The 23,354-nt window shown below is 37.5% G+C and overlaps 1 protein-coding gene across 1 annotated transcript; it reads left to right on the top strand.

Annotated features, from left to right (window-relative positions):
• Nucleotides 1-1,309: 1,309 nt before the first annotated feature.
• Nucleotides 1,310-12,334, top strand: BEGAIN (brain enriched guanylate kinase associated). The gene is made up of 3 exons (XM_029284924.1): nucleotides 1,310-1,444; nucleotides 4,899-4,982; nucleotides 10,964-12,334. Exons 1-3 carry the CDS (start codon nucleotides 1,310-1,312, stop codon nucleotides 12,332-12,334), a joined length of 1,590 nt encoding a protein of 529 aa, XP_029140757.1.
• The last annotated feature ends 11,020 nt before the right edge of the window (nucleotides 12,335-23,354 follow it).

The raw sequence follows: 23,354 nt of genomic DNA, 5'->3' as shown, positions 1-23,354 counted from the left end.
ACAAAATAGTTGTCAAGGAAGTTTGTCTCTTCATGTAATGAGTACCATAGTGCATAATGTCAATCACAAGAGAGCTGTGTTTACAAGACAGTAAGCAAGTAAAGATACTCCCCACTAGCCCTTCTAGTTCCCCAAGATTCTCCTGCGTATCCTGCTTTGGTTCTGGGTGGGGTGGGGGAGTATAATCACAAAACAACTAGGCTGCAGCTAGTGACCATTTTGACTTTCTGAGGTTTATAACTATAGTTCAGGGCATCTTTTCTCAATAAAGATGATGTTCTTTTGCAGCATGCTTGCTTCCCATTTATTTTTTAGATGATTAGCCAAGTGAGTCTGGCACCAAGGGAGGTATATCGAAATATTACACTACTTACTGCTGTTTGAATTTTATAGGATTTTTTTTAAAAAAGAAAGTTTTGAATCAGAGGTTCTCAAACTTTTTCCGATCCTGACACCCTTAGCATATCAGTAATTGTTTCACAGCACCTGTGGGCTAAAACCGTGAACTATTGCTGTGCTTTTCTCAAAAACTAAAAATATCCCATGGAGCCCTGGAGACTGCAGTGCAGAGTTCAAGAACTGTGGGCTTTAAATGATTGTTGAGAGACTATTTGGTATTCTTCAGATATAAACACTTCTGGAAAGACACTGCCCTAAATGGCAAAATTCAAACCTTAGAAATAAGGAAACAGCTCAGGACACAGAAGAATTGGCCAAAATATGACACGTCAGAGGTTTTTGAGGAAGGAGGGGAAAATCTTCATTATGCTGCAAACTTCCATTCCTCTGCTAGGATTTCTTCCAACTTTCTTCCACCCTACAATTCCTTTATATTTTTTTCAAAATCTGCTCTAGAGGATTGGGAGACTTCTGGACCAGATATTTAGGTCAAGTGTGGAAAACGTATTACATAATTGTGATGGATCTATAAAAGCAAACATAAGCAATTATCCTTAAATTATATCTCTGTCTTGAAAACATTGACTATAAGAATATAAACATGCTATCTCATTATAGGCTTAAGCATGATAGGGTCATACAATAAGGAAAAGCATAATATATTTCTGAAAGTCCTATATAAATATTACAGTCCAGTTGTACATGCCTGACACTGGCACCCAAAAACAATAATTGAAATCAATTTATATGAAAGTTGAATGTTTTGAAATGTTAGCTTTCAAGTCTCTTATTATAGGATTCTTAGGAAGAAATGTAACAGAAAAAGAGAAATATTAGAGAAAAGACCTTTCATACAATTATTCTTTGTCTGGGGAAACAGCAGCTCAGTAGCTCGTTTTAGAAGAGGAAAATGTTGATTGAACTGTTTTGTATCCAGGGTCAACACTATGAAGAAGAAAAAAGAGCGTTAAGCCACGAAATAATAGCCCTCAATAACCATTTGATAGAAGCCAAGGTGACAATTGATAAATTATCAGAAGATAATGTAAGTATTTTCTCTACTATAATATATAGAAAGGTAAAGGTAAAAATTATGGCATAGAATAGAAATATAATGTTACAAGTAATTTTGGTATTCTTTTGTTATCTTCAGCTATTAACTCACAAGTAGTCCTTGTTTAGGGACTACTCCATTTAGCAACAGTTTGCAATTACAACATGATAAAAAGTAACTTTACATCCAATTCTTGCATTGGATGTAAAGTCTCGGTCTATAAAGCAAAGGAAAGCTGAAGTAAAATTGTACAATTATAGATTCACTGAGAAATTGCTTAGCTTAATGACTAAGTTGTTGGTCCCAATTGTGGTTACTAAATAAGGACTACTTGTACCCCACTTATGTACAGAACAGTTATTTCACTTGTTAAAGGTTTGGCAAAACATGTTGCTTATTTTTTTCTAACAAATGGGAAAATGGCCTCAGTCTCAAATGGAGCCAGCAATTACAGACACCTTCATTAAATTCCAATTATATGCTATATGCTGGTCTACTATTCCAAATGTTACTTTTTCTATCAAGAAAAAGACATAGTTGGCACCCAACCAAACCTGACAAGCCTTTTTGGCTACAGAGGTATCATGGCAATTATGATTGGAGGAATATCATCAAGCTATCTGTTATGTCTGATGGTGTTCAGCCTTACCAAGAACAAAACTTAAAGCATGAAAGTTATTTTGTTGCATTCCAATTAACTGGAATGAGGAGTAATTTACATGATTGTGACCAACCTTCTATTGATTGGAGAAATTCAGATGAAACCATTTTCATTATATGGTTGTCCAGCAAAAGAGCTTCTACCATTTATATAATTGGTTCCATCATCAAAATGTTCTTTAGAAGATTTTTGCTTACATTCTGCCAAAATCTGCCTTCCTATAATTGTTCTAGCTCTATCAGAATTGAAACAATATGCTTCAGAGAAAAGGATTCATATGTGTCTTCTACCCAATAATTGGTTTTGGTGCTGGTGGTATTTACTCAACTGGGACATCTACACCAGTGTCATCATGTCAGGAATTCATATTACAGTTATTGTATCTGTATCTGTAGCTATACAGGACAAACAAAGAGATGATGTTTAAATGATAGACAGAATGTTCTTTATATCTTATACAAATCAGTCTACAAGGTATGAATTTTATCCAAAAAATCAGGTGAAACTGCATATTTCATTTTCATGGAAATACCGTTAACTCCATTTTATGTGTAAATCAACCCAGCATTTTGGTGATAATAATAAACAATATTTTCAGAGCAAAACCAAATGTTTAGAATTGCTTTGAATGGAAAGATTCTAGGAACTTATGCTGATTAAAGCAAACAGCATCAATCTGTACTTTGAGGGCAACATAGAAAAATGGCTTTTGTTTCAAACTTGGCTCAAGACTTCTTTGTATTTTTGTTTGTCATGCTTTGTGCACATTAAGTAAGATCATTTGAACAGCACAAATATACATATCTGCTCAGTAAAACTAATTGAACTGGAAGTGGTTTGCTCTACATTAAACGCATAATATGTGTTATCAGAAAATTCACAAAAGAAAAGTTATTCATACCAACTTCTCTCTACAATCACCTGAACTCCTAAAGAACCTGCTTAAGAGACTTGCAGACTCCACTTAACCACGCAGGAGAAACTGGCAGAACTGCTAGAAAGAGGGAGATTTGCTCAAAATCAAGCTGGGATGTCGATACATTCCTGCATTTACAGGAGAGAGTGTTTTTGTCCATTTCTTCTTCTGGACCTGGGTTCCCATGTTGCTCAGGAGAGTTACTGACTTTTCAGAAAAAAAATCAGGAGCCATTAGTAACTATAGATGAAAGGATCTGGAAGTCTTAGAATTGGAAGGAGCCTTTTCAGCCATTCACTCCAACTCCCTGCAGAAATGTTCCTTTTGTGTATTTCCTTAATTTAATTTAGGCTCCTCCAAGTAACCGCATTCTTGGACCAAACTGAGATCTTCTAAGTAAATACTGACATTTTAGACTGTATCTAAAGGAAGAAAAAATGTAAATGTGTTCTTTGCATGTGCATGGTTATTTTTAAGCCAGATCAGTTTTCATATGAAAAACCACCATACAAATGGCATTTGAATAGATCAATAGCTGGGCAGATTAAATTGAAAATATGTTGTAATTAAGCTACTGGGTTGCTATTATCACCCGTTTCACCAAATTGCCAAAATAAAAATTCTCATTTTCTTCAGGATTGAAATGAATGATAATTACTCTAATAAATATACCTGCCAATTCTGAGAAACAATGGCTGAATCTATCATGGTTGAAGTAGTTATCCTATACCAGATAATCTACCAGCCACTAACCTATGTAGCTATTAGTCTTGGTCAGTGTAAAATGATTTTTCCTTATAGTCTCAAAACATAATCCAACTACTTTCACATGGCATATATTCATTTAATTCCAGATTGGTCAAAATTAGAGTGTTTCAAAATATTTTTATTCCTGTTTCTATAAATGAGCTGGCCACACAGGTAATTGCCTGCTCTTGAATAGTCCTGACTAAGAATTCATGTGAGTGAATGGATCTTCAAGCATGATAATCTTTATACAAACAGTGCATAAGACATTTTTTAAGATTTGGATTCAATATTTGGAGTGTGCCACTCAATTGAATTAGCGCTTCAGATGTCTTTGGGTGGTTTTCTTAATCTTGGTGAAATTAAAGGTAGAAGGTTTAGTAGCTATATGAGCTAAATAGACATTAAATGTAAGATTAAAAGGCTGAGCAGGGAAGAAGTATACTTCCTATACCCCTGGGAGTCAATATTATGTATTCCCACATCTTTCCAGATCATTGCCATTCAGTTTTATGAGCACCATAAGTAAACAGAAAAAAACCACCTTTGAATTAAAGATTGCCCGTATTTTCTGTGATGTAATCATGTATCCAAGTTGCCTTTAATCAGTGTTTCTTTCATTTTTTTTTGAAATATGGTAAGCATTTATAGAGACAGAAAAAAATCCTAATCTTTAAAAAAAAAGAATAAAATTGGATTTGCAGAAACTTGTTTCTTATACTCATTATGAAAATTGAAGTTGCTGGATTATAACAAGCTTACATTGACATTCAATTGTGTTTTTATTGCATTGCATTACTATATGTAATATAGCCATGATAGCCTTGGTCAATGAGTTACTTCTGACTTCTGTTTATTACTTGGGATGATGACAATAAATTCACGGAGACTGCTAATCCCTTAAAAATGAGACATTAGAGAGCACGGACATTGTCTAATACAACCTTCTAGACTCAAATGAAAGCATTTGGAGTCTGGATTCCAATACAATAAACCTTTTGTTATCACATCATTGAGATGAAACTAAATTTATTCTGTTCTTTCTCAGATCTCTCATGGCAGCTTTTTGGATGTTGTTGTAGAACTCAGAATTTTAAATGTCATTTTATGTTATTTTTCAGGAGCTCTATAGAAAGGATTGCAATTTAGCTGCTCAGCTGCTCCAGTGTAGCAAGAATTACGACAGGGCGCATAAGCTTTCTGAGGTAACATAAATAAATATATCAGTAAAACTCATCAATGTGCTTGTTATCAAGACCTAATTCTTCTTTGCAAGAACTGTGAGATGGAGACAGCAGGATGGATGCTCTGATGCAGTGCCTAGGCAAGAAATAGAGGGAGAAGTAACCAAGGAACCCAAGGGCAAGTCCATGTTCACTAACTATCATAAAAAGGTTACTAAGATATAAGGTAGCATTCACTTATTGAAATGGAGAAGAGAGTTTGGGTAGGATCCTAAATTGAAACAACTGGGTGACAAAATAATAAGGATGGGTGGATATTAATGAAACCATATCTGAGCCCAATAGCTGCAAGGCCAAGATGCAAGAATGAAGAAGATTCAAGAAGCTTCATGTCTCTTGTATATTATTTTGATCTACTTATATTGCCATAAACAAACTTCCATGGATTCTAGGCTGCTTAAAATCATAAAACCAATCCAATCATTCAGCTGCACCCCCCCTCTTAATAGTTTATAGGGTTAAATGGGTTTTTTTCTTACCACAAACTCTGCAGAAAAGGATATCCTGAGTATTACTAGAGTGAAAGCTATCCCAGACTCAACTGCCAAGCTGTAACAGTGTAAATGGTGAGAAAGTCAGTATTTTGCCTGCAGCAACAAAATATTTAAGGACATTCTACTCAATAACATACTGTATTTTGCATATCCATTTAACCACTCTTGTGAGCCTCCCAAAAGTATCTAATTCACAACTTTGGGAGACATGAAGTACTTTCCTAGATTTATCTAAAATCTAGCTTTGCCCAACTGCACCCGTCTAAATAATTATGGCAATTTTGGATTCTGGAAGCTGGAGCTCTGCCATATGTGGAAAGCATCTGTTCAGTATAGTTCAAAGACAACTGTGTGTGTCATTGAATTGGGAACCTGTCAAAGTATCATATGAAATACCTGAGCACGTGTGTATGTGTGTATCTGGATAGGCATTGTCATATGCCTATGCATATATTTAGATATAATTCTGATTTTGGCATTCTTGTGCAAGATCTTTCAACCTCATGGGATTTCAGTGTTTTGTTTTGTTTTCTTTTATTTTGCTATGGAGCAACCAGGATGCCTTTTGAGGGTCCTGCAGACATCTCATTGCTGTGCTTGCCTAACCTACTTAACCAGGTCAGTTAAAGACCTAGCAATTACATTTGCACAGTATGCTAATTTTAAATCTAAATCTCAGTTTAAAAAATTCTAATTAAACTTTGAAAAGAAAAACAAAGAAGTAATAAATAATGAATAAAAACCTTACCATTAACCTTCATGATATGATAAAAATTCTATGCATTCGTAGTATTGGACTCAGCCGTGTTTATTTCATGTTTAGTTCAAAAGCCATAGAATTTATTTATTTATTCATTCATTTGCATCAGTTTAAAGAATGCCCAACTGCAGATTACCTTGGGCATTATACATAATTATACATCTTGTTCTAAAGTCAGAGAAAATAGCCAGTTTTTCAATACCTTAAAGAAATTCATCAGTGTGTACAGATCTTGGGGAGAATGCTATTCCAGAGGACAACACTGTATGACATTATTTAATGGAGGAAACATGAAACAGATCCATTCTGCCATATTTTACAAGACAGGCAGAAACAAGTGGCAATTGGCAGATAACCAGGTAACCAATAGCTTCAATTGTATCCAAAACTCAACTGGCAACCAATGCATCTCATGAAGCAATGCTCATTATTGTCTTCACTGAGCCATTTGGAACAGTTGTAGCTTCTAAGTGGTTTTCAAGGGCAATGTCATGCTGAATGCATTATAATACTGCAATCATAAGGTGACTAGGACATGAGTGATCATCTGAATGGCCTTTGGATTGAGGAGCAAGTGCAACCAATGCACTAGATGTATATTGTGAATATACTAGATTATGTACCATTCTCAAATGGCGGTATGCTGCCCCACCAAAGATGAGAGAGGGAAGTTCCCCAGGACCAGGGGCTGAATATCCAGTCACTTAGTTTTGTCAGAATCAGGCCTAAGACTCTTCCTTCCCATCCAGATCTGCAAAGTCTTCAACAAAGCAACACTTGGATGGTCCAGGGACAAGACATACATTGGTTTCATGTAAATGTTGACTAGGAGTGGGAAAGTTTTGAGCCTTTCAGCATCCTACAAATGAGGAGTAACAGACTGAACCTCTTCCCCTTCCATTAAGACTAACTGAAACTGGCCACAGAGAAAGGAAGAGAGCCACCCTAACACTCCTAGTCCCTGCAACAAGCCCAGAAGGATAGCTGCTGAGAGATCATGGAATACAATAATAGATGGACCACCCCAACCCTGCTCTGTCAAAGTTCATAAAGAAGTCCAACCTATAGTGTCTCAGTACGGTATCCCATCCTAAAACCTGACTGGAATAAATCCAGATAATTTGTTGCCTTCAAGATCTTCCACAGCTATTGCCCAACCACTTTTTCAATAGCCTTTCCTAAAATGGGGAGAAGGGGTATGGCACACATAAGGCACCCCCTCCTTATGAGCCAAAGGGACCACCTCTTTTTTCAAAGAAGCGATTACCATTGCATGGACCGTATTGTCCTAAGTAACCACACAGCAGAGCCCTGTATTTAATAAACAATCAGCCAAGCTCACACTTCGAAAGACCTGTCCACTTTATCAGAAGTCATAAACGTATTTAGTTTCACTAAAACTTCTTCAGCTAATGGAGAGCTAACAATATTGCAAAGAAGTGTGTCAGATGTTACTGACACAGTAACACTATAAAAATAAAGAAGAACCCAGTGTCTAGTTCAATCTTTTCCTCAGTCTCTGACTTTTACTCTGCAAACATGAATAAATGTTGAAGCTTTAACTTCATCTTATTCATTTACCAAAGTAAATTCATTGATAATCCTGATTTTCCCACTCTGAATAAATGGAAGAGCTTTACTCCCTCCATTATACTACCAGCCTCAGCCCCTAAATTATTTTAATATAAGAATCTAGAAAATAGCAAATACTGTAAGAGCATGTGTTACTGTAAGTGTTAAGTGTTTGAAGTTACCTCGTACTGGGAAATTGACTTCCTTTGATGTAAGATTGATGAAGGCTCTTATTTTCTCACTGTGCTATCTCTGAGTATAGATAGCAAGAAACTTAAAAAAGATGTGAATGACTATAAATACATATTAAGTCACAAATAAGATATTTTTAATAAGAGGAAGCCCTTCCTTTTCTTAATATATCAATAGGATGGTTGCTACTAAACTTCCACATGGAACTTACATAAAACAACACTGCTTTTTTATGTTTTCCATTTTAGTTAAAGGATTGTAATAACAGTCCTGTGGATTGTGTTAATAACTGTTAACTGATGGTGTTGCCTAGTTTGGTAATAAAACATCTGCAAGAAAATAACCAAGCTCAGAGATCACCAAGAACCCCACAGCTAATAACTATGCCAGGTTGTGTATTAAAAGAAAAGAAACCATGTATATGCATAGCTATCAATTTTTGTAGAGCTTCTAGAACAGACATTTGGTCACGGTCCACATATGATGACCATGTGCCCTTTTCTGGCACCCAAAACACCTTCTAATTAGACAAGATAAATATTTTCAACCTTTTGGGATAGGAGGGGAAGTTTAAAATTGCTAAATAAATACCTTAAATTTAAGTTTTGTGTCTTATTGCAACTCTTTCACTCTTTAATAATCCTAAAATTCCTCAAAATCTACAATTTAATGCATTGTTTTGCACTGATACAAGTAGTCCTCAACTTATGACTGGTCACTTAGCAATCAATCAGACTTACAATGGACCCCCCAAAAGGGTCTTTCAACCCAGTTTCAAAGTTCTGACATCTCCCTCCTGCAGTGACATGACTACATTTCTACAGGACTACAACACCTGGCTTTACAATGTTTGCAGCCCCTTGAGATTCCGTGACCCTAGTTTTTACTTCTGGTTTCTGGCAAAAGCTACCCCATAGCAAGCAATAGGTTCACCTAACAATAGCAACATTTGCATTTAATGATTGCGGCATTCACTTTATGACCACCATGTTTGCTTAACAACTGCCCCCCCAAAAGTCATATAATTGGATCCAGTCATGTGGTAACCTGCTGTATGACCATCACAGCCTACAGCTGTAATTGTGGATTCAATTATGGTCTAACTCAAGGAGTACCCATATCTTCCACAAACATAAGAGGAGGGAGGGGTACAAAAATATACATCTTGGCTGATAAAAAAAAAGTTAGAGTTGTTTGTCTGGATAGGACACCACAAGGAAATCTCAAAGCTATGAGCTAAATTGGGAATTGGAAAAAAGTATCCTAAGAGGAAAAAAACATCTATATCGTTGCCAAGGAAACCATATCTACCTATTCATGAAGTTGCTAGGAATTAAACTTGCTCAAGGGAGATTTTACTTTTCCCCACTCTGCTGAAGTCAGGCATCACCAATGAGATCTAGTACAGTTTTGGAATCTAATCAGGTTGAAATAAAATTGCATCAATAAAGTTGTGCATCCCAAGTCAATATTATTTGCTGTTTAACTGTTAACATAATCACCCGGTTATATCTCCTTCACAAATTAATACTGAAAACAATCCCAAATCACGGGATTATAGCACTATTTTATGTCTGCCAGGCTGGAAGTCTCACTGGGATCTGAAGTGTTTTTTTCCAAGCAAAACCATTTGTAAGATTGCAGACTTAGTTTTGTGGACTCAAAAAAAAAATGAATATGGGAGTCTTTGGACTTCTGGGCCCTAAGTTAGCTTTCAAGTTGCATGTTTTGTCACCATCTTTTTCTTCATTACAGCTGAGAAAATGAGAACAGCTGCTTTCATGGCTTCATAGCCTATGAAGGATATGGTTGCAGTCCATATGAAGTGCATGGTGCTATGCTGCAGATGTTCATATACCATAAGATTGGGCTTTGGGGAGAGATCAGGGACATTGAGTAAAAAAAAGTTGGCCATATCAAAATATTTTAATTTGCTTTCTTTGCTGAGTGCTGTAACTTGCCTTTGTGTTGACAGTGACTCATTATCAAAATGAACTCAACTCCATTAGCACATCACATTTGCAAAAAAGCTTCTTTACAAGAAGATCTAGCTATCGTAGAACTCTGCCCTGTTGATTTATTGTTGTTCTGGAATGAAGGCTTTTTCCTGAAAGCTACATTTGGCCTTATTGTAGTACAGCTGTACCAAAGACTTATTCTTGCCATTTGGACTTTATACTCGGAGCCATTACAGAGTCCAACATTTAGGGCTTCTTGTTAGGCAAATTGAAAGGGACACTTCAGTTTGCTGTGGTAGCCTCCTTACTGTTTCTTTTAAGTTTCAAATGGAGGACAGTACTGTCCATGCCACACAATCTTTCCTGTGTGTCCAGAACTTGTCTGCTACTTGGGTATTAAAATAAAAAAGGTTCAATTGCTTCTGCCAGTAGAATAAGCAGTACTGTTTTTCCCCTTAAGTGGCCACTTTAACCTAGCTTGAAATTATTGCTCACAATCATGTCATTGAGAAATAACTTTATGACATGGGAACCAGAAGCTTATTTTGGCAGTGGAAATAAGTGGAAATACAACCTGCAATCCTCAAGATTAATATTGATCGTTAATTTGCAAATGTGTCTTCCTTATTTAACAGTAATTGGTGTATATGGTATATTAATGCATTGATATCAATCAAAAAAGGACAAAGGGGAAGATATTAATATATTTAAGCATTTGAATGTTAAACATCTTCCCTCTATGAGGCAGGATAGCATATAACATGCACACATAAAAAACAGCTAACTCCTTTAGTCAGCCAGGGCAATCTGCCATGTTTGAACATCTGAGTTAATAATTCATTCGTGATAGGAGCCTTTTTATTTATTATTGTTTTCTTTCACTTTAACTGGGATTTCTAGATCATAAGCTTTACTATTGACAACCCTTTTATATATTTTTCTTCTCCTTCCTTACATTTATTACAGCTGCCAGCTGAATTTCAGGAACGTGTCAGCCTCCATCTAGAAAAGCATGGATGCAGCCTCTCGGTACCTCTGTGTCATACATCATTTGCTGATAACATACCAACTTGTGTCATTGCAAAAGTCCTGGAAAAACCTGACCCAAACAATCTTTCTCCCCACATGTCAAGCCCATCAAGCAGAGATCTTGCCTTCCAGGAATCTCTTGGAAAACTTGGCCAAAGACCTCAGTACAAATCCGACATTTACTGCAGTGATACAGCTCTTTACTGCCCTGAGGAAAGAAGACGGGAGAGAAGGCAGAGTGTAGACATGCAAGTAAAGGGTGTTGGGTTCTTGAGGTCCCAGAATTCCACTGACAGCACAGTTGAAGAAGATGGCTTCCATTCTAGCTTCTCTCATGAAGCTTTTCCAGAATATGTTACCTCGCTACCTACTTCTAGTTCCTACTCCAGCTTTAGTGTAACATCTGAGGAGAAGGAGAATGCCCAAGGTAGCACTTTGACAGCCTCCCAGCAAGCCATTTACCTGAGCAGCCGCGATGAGATGTTTGAAAGAAAGCCCTCTTCAGGTTATGAGCAGGGGAGCCCAAGGTTTGCCAAGGCTAAATCTATTCAGCACATGGAGCTGGCAGATGAGAATGAGAACTCCCCTACTTTCACTAGGACTATGTCACCTTATGCAAGCGAGCCTTATCATTTCTCGGCCATAACAACTCAACAAGCTTTAGCATCACAGAAGATGCGCAGTGAAAGCAGGAATTCTCATTTGTCAGAAGAAGACCTACCTGGACAGTGGAGACAGCTTAGTGTGGAAGATATTGGTGCATATTCCTACAGGAACAGTGGCAGGCTTTCTCCCTGCAGCTTTTCAGAGCAGTATTACAGAAGTCCTATCAAGAAAGGAGACAGTCGATCAAGTCCCATTTATGCTAGTTACAAAGGTGATAGCTTCTCAGAGGGAGATGATATTTGTCAAAGTAGACTTGTGGACTCTTGCTTCCTGAGGACAGACAGTGGTCTGAATATTGACATAAGTACCAGTTGTAAGCAGGACAAATTGCCCTCTTATAAAACAAAAGAACTAAGGGACAAAAAAAGTGAAAGAATCACAGTCCAGGTATGCAGTAGCAAAAGCATTGATGGAAGTCCTGTGTTGAAAAGAGAATATGTCGACGTTAGTCCAAACAGTTCAGCTGAGTCCCTCAACCATAGTTCTATGGAGGCTTCAGACATCCATCAGTCTTCCATCGAGCAAGGAAGCCATTCAAGCCTCCATAGCAAGCAACAGCATTTTCAACGGACTGGAAGTACAGGCTTAAGTCGAAAGGACAGCCTCACAAAAGCACAATTGTATGGAACCCTCCTTAACTGAAACATCTTCCAAAGCTGCAATAAGGAGATAGATAGATAGAATGAGATAGAACAACTATGATGACATTTGACAGAGAGAGAGAGAGAGAGAGAGAGAATATATACAGTCACCGTGGTACTGTTTTAAGCAGGAAAAAGAACCTGATAAAAGAAAAGAAAAACATTACAAGACACTTGTAATATTTGTAATATTACAAATATTACAAGACAGTTTTCACATACAGTAATGACTTTTCCATCTTGGATACTAACCCTTTGCCCACTTTTATAACCTAATATATTTTTATAAACAAAACGGTATTTATTAGATTATCCTTAGTATTCTCAAGCACTTTGAGTGACATTTTTTGTCCCCTTCAAGTAAGTTTCTTATTTATTTTTTGTGCATGAGGCCACATGTGCCTAAACTCTTGGAGGAAAAGGGTTAAATGAGAAAGAGGGGGCAAGAGAGAAAAAGGAGGGAAGAACTTTTGCAAGGACAAATCAGACCCTATAAGATTTTAAAATGTAGATTGTGTGCAGTGCAAGATATACAAGAATGCGATATTATAAAGAAATCTATTTTTCAATGAAATGGAATCAAAACAAACCACAAAGTTATTTAATACATATGTATTTAGGAGAAAAAAACTGGGGGGAAATGAATGCACAAAGTGTTACAGATATTTTGGTTTGTCTGTCCCATTGTGTTTCAACTTCCCCACACTGTACACTACCTCAAAATTAATTGAGGGGTTCTTTGGTCACTTATTTTTCTGTAAGCTTGCATTTATATCGTCTCAACTGCATGGAGTGTCACAACTAGTACTGTATTTTGCATTACTTAATAAAAGGCACCAGTGAAAATGTTTTGATTTTTTTTCTCATTAAAAGATGTTCTGACAGGATGTTACTGTGTATTCAATGGTTAAGCTATATACAAAACATGTGCTACTTATACTACATCAGACCAAACATCTTGGGCTCTGATGGTGAGCAGTGCTCCCCTTGATGTTTGTAATGAACTCAAGTGATGAATAAATCAAAATTATGAACCAGGAAACTATGTTCACAGGAGCCCTCTGTTTACTATAGCTTTTCAGCAATATTACAGTACTTGGAGATGCCTACCAATTTCTATTATGCAGTTCGGTTTATGAACTCCAAAATAGCTTCACCCCACCATTCAGATATGATAAAATTACATGCTCAGGACAGGAATTAACTATTGTTGAAGGAAAAGTCTTCATCATGGTTCAATCCAAGCCAGGAATAAACAACATGGTGACTGCTTTAGAAAGAAGGTTGCAGTTTATTGAAGAGGAGAGCCAGACAGAAAGATGGCTCTGGAAGAAAAGAGAGAGCGCACATGTAGGGAGTGGGTTTTTATACCCTCTGGAGCCTTTTGTTTGGAGTTGTTCCTGTGGCATGAACTTTGACTTGAATCTGACTTGTGCCCTTTGGCATCTGTGGGTTAATCCTATTATGTCCTGCCTTAGAGTTTGGGTGGGGTATGTAGATTTTAGGTGTCTTTGTCTTCCTAAACTTCTAGCTGGGGGCCTCCAACCTTCCTGGATTATTTACATCTGCATTTCTACAGAGCTGGTTTCTGCTTGGGGGAGGGAAACTTGGGGCTATAAAGAAAAACTGGGCATGCTTTTCTGCCTCTTTAATATTTCCTTCTCTGGGGTGGGGCTGACTTCCCACAACAGGATGCTTTCAAGATGAATTGTGAATATGATCAAAGGATTTGGTGTAAATGACATACAAGGAAAGGTTGAAAGAAATAGTCTACAATAGTGTGCATGAAAAAAGAGAAGTGGGTCATTTTAAAATATTTTAAAGGTACACAAAATAGCAGTTGAACCCTCTTTTTTTGTCCCAGGCACAGGACATCAAGCATGAAAGAATGTGGAAGGACTGATAAATAAAAACAGCTCTGTAAAATGTGTTTCTGTCATCTGCTGAAAAACACTGGGAAAAGATTCTGCCTTTCTAAGGGAAGATAATTAGTACTCATTATGTGAGTGATATTATTATTTGTTCAGATGACCAAGTTCTTGGCATAATTAGAAGCTGATCTATAACTGATCTATAATCTATAACTGCCAAGTTCCATTAATTCTAAACCAGTCATTACTAATCTTTTGCCTTAAGACAGGGTGTCAAATTGGAGGTCCACAGGCCAGATGCGTCACACTGCAGGCCACCCCACACAGGCTCTGCAAAGGCAAAAACTGTTGCGATACGTCGTGATATGTCATGTGACGCGATCGAGTTTGACACCCATGTCCTAAGATGTCCCCCAGGAGAACAGGTAGTCTATGGTTCAGGTACCAGCATACAATTTTTTCCAATGCTGAAACCTCACAATATAATCTTTAAAAAAACTGAAAGGCTGCCCTTATGTTCAGACCATACGTTCAGAATGTAACCACTGATTTGGTTGATGTAGTAGATCATTGAAAAGGCTATTCTGAAAGGACCTGTTTTTACATAAGTATTGGCTGCCCAAAGGCTTCTGAATGAGATACAAAATATGTAAGCCACGTAACTCTAGCAAATCTGCTTGACAAAGTGTTTTCCTTTGCATGAATCCCATCACTCTTTAAGGTTTTGTCCTTGGCTGCCACTCATTCATCTAGTAACTTGGAATGGGACCTCCACAGACATGGCCTGACTCTCTCATAAAGGCATGAGACAAATAAAATAAATAAATTAGCTATCTTCATTTAAATAGTAGAATGGAGTATGAATTTAAACAAATAAGGTTGCAAAAAGTAAAAAGGCTTCCAAGCTAATGAAGCCCAATTGATTTCAGCTGGGCAACTCCAGTTTTAATTAAATCTGATTTTGGCCGTTACAGGTCCAGATACTTATGACTTCTCTTTGGAAGGCATTTCATCCTTGGGTTGTTGCCACTGAGAGGGCCTTCCCCTGATAAGCATCTTTTCACATCACTTGGGAGAAAGCTGAGATTAAACAAATCCTAATAGATGTCTCTGATAAAGGTTTAAAATCTGTTGACAGTTTCTCACATTAAATAATAACTAAGGGCACTAAATGTATACAAATGTGTACAAACAGTGTTCTTTCCTTCCCTAATAAAATGCTAGTTTTATGAAACTCAAAATTGCAATTTAGCTCAGCTTTAAGACTTGCAGGCTTGGAAATCTAAGTTTAACATTTGCCTCAGTTCATGGTTATAAAACATTCTGAGTGCCAACTGGAAGCTGTTCCTATGGCATCAATCCGGTCAAAGCTAAATTTGGCATCCCTCCTTTGAGGACAGCTTTAGCTAATCTTGCTGCTCAATCAAGATATAGATTTTATCCAATATGTGATTCAATTTCTTTTTGCTCTTTTGCCTTTGAACATCTCTTCCTTAAAGAACTTGACTAATGAGAATTGATTGTGAATTTGTCGAGATCAATATTTAATTCCTGGATCAATATATTTTCAGACTGGCTACAATTCACAAATCACTTGTGAAGAGAGCAGTCTGGATTTGTAGGGTATTTCATGGCAGAAATCAAATCTCAGTTGGTAATCCAAAATGTAATGCTTATGTGTGTGAATATATGAGTTATAGTTGTGAACATATACATGCTGCATGATGAAGCGAGAAAAAACCAAAAAGTAACTAAATATATTACAGTATGAACCTTAATAGGGTTGCCAGAAAAGAATAAGTAATCTTGAAGGTTTTGTGTACTTTGCAATACAAGTGACAAATACAAGAAATGAGTCTCTATTACCTTCTCTTTTCTCAGGCTTTGCTATTAGGAAAGTTAAATTGTTACCTTGAACACACTATATGGCTCAAACCATTGTGAGAATGAATATACACTGATTCATATCTGATTTGAGATTAATAATAAAGTAGGTTAGGATTTGATTGAAGGTGAAAGGTAAAAATTTGTGACCCTGAAATAGAAACCAAATGAAATTGGACCTCACAATGAACAAGTTAAATTTAATCCAGAGTATAAATATGTTTCTGCCTAAGGCTGAATAATGTAATTGTGCAGATTGGTGAACATTCTTTTTATTTAACAAGAGATTATAGCCTCCATCACAGGGACATAAATTGGAGAGGCTTTAAGATGAAAGGCAGTGGTGTTTACTTGAGGCAAAGGACATCAGACTAACAAAAGTGTTGCACCATCATGATTCAAGCCCTACACTTCTGTAGGTATTGTGATCTCACATAATGTCGCAAAGGAGTAGAGCTTGCAATGCCACAATGCTGCTTTTCTCATGCGCTTCCCCAGACATATTTGGTATATAGTTCAGGGGTCCATTTGGACTCTTGCTTGAAGAGCAGGTAGCAGCTGTACCTAGCCTTTGGATAAATTTATCATATGCACCAACTGAAACTATTTATCGTTACAGTCACTCCTGGCTTGTTTGGAAGAAAATAAGAAATTGGTACCTTTAAATCAGTCATGACTCTTAGAAATGGCTGGGACAAATCCAACATTCTTGCCAACATTTTTGGAATTAGTTTGCCATTGCCTCTGTCCTAGGGCTAAGACAGAATAGCTGGTCCAAAGTCACCTAACTGGCTAGAACTAGAACTCATGATCTCCTGATTTGGTGCATGGTGCATTTAACCACTATATCAATGCAGTTTGTTCTATGTGGAATTGCCCTTGAAGACCATTCAGAAATGACAGCTGGTACATACTGCAGAATGAATAGTTGTTATGAGGATACCTCAGTATACTCACATAACCGCTACTATGAGAACTGCACTGATTACCAGTGGAATCTGGATGCAATTCAAGGAGCTGGAAGACAGTTATGGTCCCTATCTGACACAGGTCTGGATATCTGAGGAATTGTCAGTCTCCAATTCTTTCTGATCATCTTACAAACTCCAATAGGGTTGGCATGCTCTTGGTCCCATCAGCTGAGCAGTGTATTCTGATAAAGTATAAAAATCATAACTTCTTGCAGGGCCTGACCAATGGAAGAGGGTAAAATTCAGCTGGCCCTGATTCAGCTAGCCAATTAAAACCTGTTTCTTTCCCCCAGAAGTAGAGATGTTTACAGGATGTTGTTTAAAAAGTTATGATAGTGGCCACAACATGCTACAGAAGCTCCACTTGCTTTATTATGTGTTATTTATATCGCTGCCATCTTGACTTTTTTATCCACACCTTGAAAACACCTCTGGGTCTAACATGACATACAAATATACTATAAATAGCAGTGGGGTAGATAGCAGTGGTTTGCTAGTTTTGTTCCCAACACAGTGTTTATTTTATATTTTATTACTGCATATGTATTGTGATGCTCTTAATCAGGGATCTTCACACTTGGCCCTTTTATGACTTGTGGACAACTCCCAGAATTCCTCAGCCAGCATGCCTGGCTGAGGAATTCTGGGAGTTGAAGTCCACAAGTCATAAAAGGGCCAAGTTTGAAGACTCCTGCTCTTAATCCTATTAAGTGTCCAAAGGTACTCTGAGAGTGTGGGTAGCCATGTACATGCTCAGGGGCTGATGTGCAAATGATTTCCTGAAGAGAGAAGACATGACTTGAAAGCCCTACATGAACACCTTTCTTATGAGCATAATTCTAGTCAATCATTGGGATTGTTACACAATATCTTTGGATGCCAATTAATGGTAGGAAGGATCAAATAATTTGGTCTTAGCATTTATTTTGAGCAACAATTAAATTTGAGCCGGCAATTAAACTTACTTAGAAGCAATTGGAACTTTCTGCTTTAATGCTTATTAAACCAGCTGATAATTACCAAGTATTAGATGCCACGTAAGGTGGAGTAAGGAGCCATTTGCAAGCAGATTTAATGGGCTGTTTTCCAACGATGGCCACTTGTTCATTGTTACTAAAACACAGATGGTGCTCTGTACCCTTTCCATCAGATCCTCATTTAGTTGAGACAGCCTGCCTTGAGGGTTTTTCTATTTACTTTCTTGGCTTCTACTCAGAAAGCAGCCATGTGAGTGACAGGTTTCATTTTGCAGACTCATAACTGGGATTGACATGAAGATGTCCACCCACCTCAAAATCAGGAAGGAAGGAAGCTTAAAGAGGCACTGGAGAACCCAGACTCCTTTTGCATGAGAGAAAAAGTTTGGCTTGCAACTTTTCATCAAGTGTTACAAAAACTGTTTGTTTTTAAAGTGTCTTTCAAGGGCTCTTCCCTGACCTTTTTTTTAAAAAAAAAATCATGCTCCATTTTTCAGATTTGTCTTTCAGTCTTTTTTTCTCACAGTAACTTTATGTGATTGACTGAGCTGAGGAATAGTGAATAGTGCAAGGCCACATCTCAACTGAGATCTGAACATACATTAGAGGCTATGGCTTTCCTTTCATCCTTTGTATTCATAGCAGCCTTAACCTCCCAGGTATCCTCAGATGTACAGTAATGGAGGAAAGCCTATCATCTCCAGACAATATGAACAGTAATGATATTATTATTATTATTATTANCGGGGGGTAGTTCGTTCCAGAGGGTGGGGGCACCCACAGAGAAGGCCCTCCCCCTGGGGGTCGCCAGCCGACATTGTTTGGCCGACGGCACCCTGAGGAGACCCACTCTGTGGGAGCGTACCAGTCTATGGGAGGAAATCTGTGGCAGAAGGCGGTCTCGGAGGTAACCAGGTCCGATGCCATGGAGCGTTTTAAAGGTCATCTCTATCTAATGAATTTGGTAGAAAGAATGTAAAGGTTTATCTATACCATTGTGTATTTGCTTATGTGTATATTTAATATACAGTGGGCAGCATTACTCTTCTTTCTTATTATAACTCCTTGCAATATGTTATGATGACTATAAAATTGTTTGCTAGTTTTGTTGCAACAGACAAATAAGGCATGGAACCAGGCTATCTGAGGAAGTGTCTTGTCCCAATGGGGCTAGCCTGGTCCACCCATGCCAGCAGAAGGACCATGCTGTGGACCCCATCAGTCAAGGAATTTTAGATGTCAAGATCCAGAAGAGCCTTTTCTGCCATGGCTCCTGCCCTTTGGAACATTGTACCTCCCAAGGTGAGATCTCTGCCCATTCCTTTGGCCTTTAAAAAGGGCATGAAGACCTTTGTTACATTGAATGCATGAGGCCCTTCCTAGATGACCATCCTCATCCAAGCAATTGAGCCAGGTGGTCTTTCTCCAACCATCCTCTTTGTAATGGAATCTGAGCAGATTCTGAATAGCAGGGCATTCTGTAACAAGTTTATTTAGGCTACTTTGAATTTTCTATGGTAGCTGCTTTCCCTTGCTAAACTCTTTTTTATATCTAGCAATTTGGCTTCATTGGTTCAAAAAAGGAGTTTCTCACTGAAATCCTTCTAACATGCAAGACTACATAGTACACAGTTATATTCTTTGTGTTTTTAAAGTATTGTTAGTTTTGTATTTTTGAGCTTTGGACAGAAAAATTCCAACAGTTTTCCTTTCTATTTTCTTCCAACGATGGATTGAAAGAAAAACTGCTTTGTGGAAAAGCTGAGAACTTCTCACCTAGACAAACTCAAGAATACGTTCTGCCTGTCTGCTAATAGCTATTTGCTTTTAATGGCAAACACTTTGAAGAGAAACTCTGCCCACAAGTTTACATTATCCTCCTCTGCCCAGCTCAGAGTGCTCTTTGAACTTGGTTGTTTACTTGAAGACATTTCATTAACTGACTAGGTAGCAACTTCAGCACAAGTGAATTTGGGGGTTTATTCCTTGTTTGTATACCATAACTGCCCTGCCAATTTTGTCAGGGTATGTTTTTCTCCTTGATGAAGGTATTGTTTTCTGTTTGATTCTTGCCTCTTACAAGTTCTGTTTATCAGGGTGTTACTTGCTGGATGGTGTTCTGGTCTTTTTGTTTCCTTCTTAGCATATTTATTGTCTCTTTTGAATAGTGTGTAAGTATGGTTTATTTATATGTGTCTGTAGATGGTTGATTTTCTGAATGCCAAGCTTCCAAAAAATCTATAGATTTTTGAATTTAGCTTGGTTTGTTTTCTTCTTGGATTGCTGGGTCTTTGGTCCATTTCAGATGTTTTGGAGAGCTTTAGTTGGTTTGTGTGCTACGGCAATGCTGTGTGGCTGTAATAGTCTTTTGGTTGTTTCTGAGATGTTTTTGATGTGTGGCGGTGTTATCTTTTCATCATGTGTGTTGTTTGTGCTGTAGTGGGTTGAGTGATGAAGCACATAGAAATAAACCATGGATGATTCAACAATAATTTCAACTGAGAAATGATGAGCATCCTAAGTCAATTAATGAAAATGGATGTAAATTATATATATATATAATTATAAAATTGCAAAAATATCCTGCATTAATTACATAAATTAAGAATTTGGATTTGACAGACATTTAGGTTTAATGGACATTCCTTCCCTCCAAGTGGCCCATTAAATTGATATTTCACTATATTGGACATTGGACTCAAACTATTTCTGCAGGGCCATTGTTCATTCATCCCTTCTAAGAGAACAAAGATGGATTGCATGCTATTTATAGTTGTATTCTATATTCCACATTATCCAGTTCCAGTTCCACCAATCAAATCTGCAGATTAATAAACATCCTACCTAGCAGTTTTCTTTTCAAGCATATTTTTCCCTTTTTTTCCCAATTCATAGAATTAGAAAAAATACTCTGCTTTAATTTTTTGATATCTAAGTTTCCTTAGATCACATTTAAATCCATATTTTATTGATGTATTTTTTAAAAACGCAGCTACTGTATCATGTTTATGGGTCTCCGTAGTAAGATGGTGTGTTCAAGATATAGACTAGGGCATCTTCATAATATCATCATTTGATATTAGCATTCATACTACTATAAATTAAAGGTAGATCAGTCATATTTGTTTCCCAAAGAATCTTTTACATCCCAAAATTGTTACCATTATCCTTTTTTCCTAACTGAGAAAGGAAATAACAACATAAGAGAATAAACCATCTTCCCTCCAGCAATGTTGAAGGAGATCCAGATTACAGTGAATGTAATCTTTCACATGTTCTTTGTCATATATCAGAAACTTAATTTCAGGTCCAAAGCATCGAGGTGGGAGGGGTGGAAATCACAAAAGTCAAGATGGTGGCTGAAATCATATAATTGATGCCCCATCCCTAACAATAGATACATTTGATGATAATTTATAATAAGGATAATGGCATCATCAATACAGTAAAGATCAGGCATTCTCATAATATAAATCAGCTCTTCTAGGTGGAAAATGTGAATTAGACTGAGAATTTAAGTGCCAAATTTAGACAATCTGATTACATTCTTCATCATGCAAACTGTTTTCCAGTGCATGTTGATATACCAAATAAAAAGTAAAACATGATTGTATTAATAAATCTCAAACAATTCAATCTGTATTCCTTATCACAGAGGCATATGAGCAACTGAACTGGCTTGATGTTTCCTGCCAAAGCAAATTTAGTTTAATGCTATGCATCCCTGAAGTTTAAAAATAGAAATAACAGCAGTTGTCAATTAATTACTCTCCTCAGTTTCCAGCATCAATAGTTGCCTGCATTATTTTATATCCTCCGCAGGCTAACTCACAGCAACCTCAGCAACAAATTCTCTATCAGGATCCAACACTCAGAGCAGCCATTTCATATCTTGTACACTACTTGAATTTAAAGCATATTGAAACCATTGATTGCAGGGGATTAGTGAGAAGGCCAAAACAAAACCAGTATAGAGCAGGTGTCCCCAACCTATGGGCTGTGGCCCGGGACCAGGCCATGGGCTCTTGGCCAGCAGGCTGCAGAAATGGCTGGCTGGTGGACACACACATGGATGCGCATTCCCCCACCCACTCATGCTAGCACCTGCAGCCCTGTTGCGCATGCATGTGGACATGTCCAGTCTTTTCTTAAAAACCTCCAGTGATGAAGCACCCACAATTTTTGAAGGCAAGCAGTTCCACTGGTTAATTGTCCTCACTGTTAGGAAGTTTCTCCTTAATTCCAGGTTGCTTCTCTCCTTGATTAGTTTCCATCCATTGTTTCTTGTCTTACCTTCTGGTGCTGTAGAAAATGAGTTGACCTCCTCTTCTTTGTGGCAGCCTCTCAAATCCTGGAATACTGCTATCATGTCATCTCCTCGTCCTTCTTTTCTCTAGACTGGCCATACCCAATTCCTGCAACTGTTCTTCATATGTTTTTGTCTCCAGGCCCTTAATCATCTTAGTTGCTCTTCTTTGCACTTTTTCAACATCTTTTTTATAATTTTGTAATGACCCCTGATGGATGTGTAACTAGCTGTCCAACCAAACTCAATGTGTAGTCCTTAATGGAACTGCATCTACATGGAGGAGAGTATGCAGTGGGGTACTCCAAGGCTCTGTTTTAGGCGCAGAACTCTTCAATATCCTCATAAACGACTTAGATGAAGGTATAGAAGGGGAACTCATCAAATTTGCAGATGATACCAAGCTGGCAGGAACAGCCAGAAAATAGGCTCAAGATAGACTTGAACATTGGGCGCTATCTAACAAAATGAAATTCAACGGTGAAAAATGTAAGGTTCTATATTTAGGCAAGAAAAACAAAATGCACAAGTACAGTATAGGTGGTACTTCACTCAATAGTAACTATGAGAGGGATCTTGGAGTCCTAGTGGACAATCACTTAAATATGAGCCAGCAGTGTGCTCCAGTTGCCAAAAAAAAAAAAAAAACCAACACAGTTCTAGGCTGCATTAACAGAGGGATAGAATCAAGATCACATGAAGTGATAATACCACTCTATAATGCCTTGGTAAGACCGCACTTGAAATATTGCTTCCGGTTTTGCTCTTCTCTGCACTCTTTCCAGAATCTCAACATCTTTTTTTATATTGTGGCAACCAAAACTGGATGCAGTATTTCAAATGTAGTCTTACCAAGGCATTATAAAGTGGTATTAACACTTTGCGTGATCTTGATTCTTCATTTAGGTAACATTTATTATTTTCCTAGACCAACATACTGTAACCTAAATCTATATCTCCTATTGCACTAATGTAGCTTTTTAGCAGCTCCAACAAAATGTATTCTTCCACC

Source organism: Protobothrops mucrosquamatus, unplaced genomic scaffold, assembly GCF_001527695.2.
Source record: "Protobothrops mucrosquamatus isolate PMUCROS unplaced genomic scaffold, P.Mucros_1.0 scaffold_154, whole genome shotgun sequence".
In the NCBI taxonomy this organism is placed as follows: Eukaryota; Metazoa; Chordata; class Lepidosauria; order Squamata; family Viperidae; genus Protobothrops; species Protobothrops mucrosquamatus.
This window is presented reverse-complemented; position numbering and strand designations above follow the sequence as displayed.

Excerpts from the sequence above, each read along its gene's own strand:
- BEGAIN (XM_029284924.1), top strand. The coding sequence starts at position 1,310 with ATGTTGATTGAACTGTTTTGTATCCAGGGTCAACACTATGAAGAAGAA. Across the intron at positions 1,445-4,898 it reads ATAAATTATCAGAAGATAAT|GAGCTCTATAGAAAGGATTG; the intron begins GTAAGTATTTTC and ends GTTATTTTTCAG. Across the intron at positions 4,983-10,963 it reads GGGCGCATAAGCTTTCTGAG|CTGCCAGCTGAATTTCAGGA; the intron begins GTAACATAAATA and ends CATTTATTACAG.